The following is a 4,177-nucleotide window of genomic DNA, read 5'->3' as shown; positions in this document are numbered from 1 at the left end:
ATTCTACATCACTGTAGCTACAGTTTTCATTCTCGTCATTCTCTCTTTCCGCCGGAGTTGACTTGAGCGTCAGAGGGTCGTTGCTGGGAACCTCTTCCCGGCTCGATTTTATGCTTGCAGGTTCTCGCTGGAGGTTCACAACAGTTGAAGGTCTATACGTCATCGACGGGAGCGTCACGTACTCAGCATTCATCGACTCAGCACTCGGACAGGATCAATAATAATATTGATTTGATTAATATAATAGATTAATTAAATTAATAAATATAAATGTATAAAATTTAGTTAGAAATTTGTTGGATTTAAATAAATTTTATAGAATATTTTTAGAAGATATTTTTATTAGGTTTTGATAACATCTGAATCTTATATAGCACACTACTTTTCGCCGTAGTCACGTGAAGAGGCAGCGAACGGCTACCGTCATGTTCCGCCGCCATCCGACCATCTGCTCGCCGGCAGCCTGCCGCAGTGAGCCGCCGCCGAAGAAGAGGCCGTCCAGTTCCGGCGGTTCCTGTGGTTTCGGCCGTTCCGGTGGTTCCGACCGTTCCGTTCCGTTTTTTGCCGTTATAATGTCCGAGAACGGCGTTCCAAAGCTAGTCACGTTATTTACCGGAATTTTGGAAGAGGCGTTCTCGTGCCGTTCCAGCCGTTCCCACTGATCCAGCTTTTTTTCCGTGTTCTTTTTTAGGACTCCGACGGGCATCTTACCAGATACTAGTTCATTCTAAAGAAAATCGAGCAATTAGATAAACAGAAAAATAAAAATGAACCCATTGACGCTGGCGAAGCGTACTCAGAAGATTAATTTGACTGAGGCGGCGCTAGGTATTTCGGATGGGGCCTCTTGGCAAACTAAGTACAAGGACTCTGCCTACATCTTTATTGGTGGCATTGCCTTCGACCTCACGGAAGGCGACCTTCTCGCAGTATTTGCACAGTAGGTCCTCTCTCTCGTTTCTATTATTATGATTATTGCAAACTGCACTTAACTGTCAAAGTCGAACTTTTTTCTTTAGATTATTATACATCGCTGTTCTTGGATTTGGGTTGCTGCCTGCATAGTCATGGCTATCAGTGTTATTATCTTGTTTCCTAATTTCCGGTAGCCTAAAACTCTTAAAAAAATAAGGAATAAACTACTGATCTATCAAATGCTAGCTTTTATTATGCAAGCAATTCGTGTTCTTCACATATTCAATTTATATAAAAAAAAGGGCAGCCATGAATTTCCCAACCCCCTCTCTGAGCTTAAAATTAAGATGTCAATTTTGAAAGTCCGCTTAGAGGAAATAAGTGACCCATTAACTCGCTAGATCCAACCTCCAACCCAAATGCCTAAGCTCTATATGATAGTAGCTCACTTATGTAACCCCCTTATTAATTTACAACTCTGCATACGAGGCTAAACTGGTTGTCACAAGAATCCAGAAAAATAATCTTGAAACTATGGCAAGGGAATGCCTCAAATCTTTGCAATAACATACTACTAAAACCAAAGATCCCTTACCACTTCTTTTAGTTTTGATAATGGTGAAATATTATACATGAACAAAGAAGTGTTTTTATAGGTTACCGGAAATCTAGCATATGCTAAATTACCCTTTATGCAACGTAAGAGGACTTTAGTTGAACTAGGTAACCTTCCTGCTCTGTTGGTTCCTTGTTTGCTCAATTCCAACATTGATTCAGTCATGCCTATATTTGATGTAAACCTGTTGGACCCCGGTATCTCCCGGAGTGCGCAAACTGATATTGATCGTCGAGGCTAGTGTTCGACACTATCTCCGTAAACGATATTGCTCCGCTACGGTGCTAACGGATAGCAGCAATTCGTTCCCAAGATACAACGACGAATGTCTCGGAATCGTAGCACTCCGAATTCCGAGGCCCTTATATATCATTAATGAGTAATTAATGTTTATTTGGGCCGACTTTAAACAATTAATTTCTCATTCACCTTTAATCGGTTTTGAGCAAATTAATAGTCTAAATATATCTACGCGAAACGTAGATTTCAATTTTGAAGTCAATTATGACTTCTATCTATTGATGGCATTCCGATTTTTCCACAAAACCGATATTGGTCCATTAAGGTTCCAATATCCAACAAAACCTTGCTGTTAGTCATGAGATGCCTGATCCAAGCTGGTTAACTTAGATTGTTAGCAACTCTCTGTGCATACTTAGGTTGTTCTAATCAAATGAAAACTAAAACTCCCATATTGATGTATTTGTCGCCTAACCAAAATCTTATTCTTTGTAATGATTTTTGAATTTCTTGATCCTTTTGAGGGTGACACACCTCAGTCAAAGTACTTTTTTTTTTCATCTTAAAACTGCAATCAATGATTTCAATAACTCTGCATTGGCATTATATTTACTTAGTACACTTTATACAAATGTCAGGTATGGAGAGGTTGTTGATGTTAATCTTGTGAGAGACAAGGCTACTGGTAAGTCGAAAGGTTTTGCCTTCCTTGCATACGAAGATCAAAGGAGTACAATCCTGGCTGTAGGTGTGTTGTTTTGTATCTCTATTTACTCTCTGTATATATTGTCACTCGTGTGTAAATGACAGTTACAAATTTTATCTGTATTTCCTATTGCAGATAATTTAAATGGGGCTAAGATCCTTGGTCGAATTGTGAGAGTTGATCATGTTAGTAATTATAAGAAAAAGGAAGAAGAAGAGGAAGATGAGCAGCGGCAAAAGAAGAGAGAGGCACGAGGTGTATGTCGTGCCTTTCAAAGAGGTGAATGCAAGTGGGGTGATGCATGCAAATTTTCTCATGATGAACAGGTATGATTTTTTTGATAGTTGAAACACATCAATGCTAAAGTTATTACTTTCTCTAGTTGGAAATTTGAGAAAATATTAGCAATGGAACCAGTTTGAATCATTTTGGTTTCATTAGTTTGAGCTAAATTCCTTTTCTATTTTTGCACTGTCTTAGTATGATTCTTGTTAGGTCGAATTTAAGTACATTAATGTATATAGATTTGCCTAGTTTGGAGAGTCAATTGGTCTTAATTTATGCAAGGAGATCCTAATGCAGAACGAAGGATAATTCCTGCATAAAATGTACAAATCACTGCCATCACTTTGGTTAGCAAGAGTCGTAAGATTCATATATGGGAATAGCTGTCAAATGACAGTGTACAAGTATGTTTCTTTTGAGTTAGTTACTTTGAACAACTTAGTTTCCAATTACCATAACAGCTTTTCCTTTTTGATAAAAATATAACATTTTTTTTTGTAGGCTCATTACATGTTTTACTCTGTAATTGAACTGTAGCCGTATGATTGAATTGTTTGTAGCCATATGATTGACTTGTGTTTATTTGGCAGAGATGTGCAAACACAGGATGGGGAGCCAAGGACCGCGAGTCAAGATGGAATCATGACAAATATGATGAGCCTCCTAAGAGTCGAAAAAATTTCTCACAACGGACGTCAGATCATAACGAGTATCATCACAAGGCAAGGGAGGGCGATGACGAGGACATACATCACAGGAAGTCAGAGAGGGACAACTACTCAGAGAGGTGGAGATTGAAAGGAGATCATGAGGAGAAGCGTCATAGGCACGAGAGAGAATGCTCCACCCACCACCGGAGTAGGGAAGATGAAGAATCTCAAAGGAGAACTCGCACATAGGGAATTAAACTTGTAGTAGTCCGCGATCTACATTTTATGATCCATATTGTGGATCATAATTTCCATAAATCTAAAGAACATGGTAATTTATTTTCAACCAACTTGATGGTAATTTATTTTTCGCCCTGCACATCCTTATACCATGTACATTTCTGGGCGATCCTCACACGTCCGAGTTTCTAGATGCCTGTCTGGACGCTCCGATTCTTAAAAGTGAATCGGGGCCTTGGGTGGGCATCCGAGTGTTTAGAAATGTGCAGGATAAGGATGTGCAGGTATCATTTCTCTGAGTTTATATATATATATATCACATTCATTTTTAGAGGTTCTTAAGCCTTCTTGACATAAATATTCCTCGAGATCGTTTAGAAGTACTACAGTTTTGAAACCAAACACAATTTAATAGAAGTGAATAACAATGTTTGGAGGTACATTATTAAATTCAATTTCGCTTCCATTTGATTATTTGAATATGTTATTAATGACACTGAACTTGTTTAAATCGATTTAAAATTT

The 4,177-nt window shown here is 38.4% G+C and overlaps 1 protein-coding gene across 1 annotated transcript; it reads left to right on the top strand.

Moving 5' to 3' along the window:
* The first annotated feature begins 400 nt into the window (after positions 1-400).
* LOC122043049 (zinc finger CCCH domain-containing protein 25-like) lies at positions 401-3,931 on the top strand. Its single transcript, XM_042603530.1, has 4 exons — positions 401-940; positions 2,410-2,519; positions 2,613-2,803; positions 3,353-3,931. Exons 1-4 carry the CDS (start codon positions 768-770, stop codon positions 3,659-3,661), a joined length of 783 nt encoding a protein of 260 aa, XP_042459464.1. The 5' UTR covers positions 401-767; the 3' UTR covers positions 3,662-3,931.
* The last annotated feature ends 246 nt before the right edge of the window (positions 3,932-4,177 follow it).

The sequence above is a fragment of the Zingiber officinale genome, chromosome 1B (genome assembly GCF_018446385.1).
Source record: "Zingiber officinale cultivar Zhangliang chromosome 1B, Zo_v1.1, whole genome shotgun sequence".
Classification (NCBI taxonomy): Eukaryota; Viridiplantae; Streptophyta; class Magnoliopsida; order Zingiberales; family Zingiberaceae; genus Zingiber; species Zingiber officinale.
This window is presented reverse-complemented; position numbering and strand designations above follow the sequence as displayed.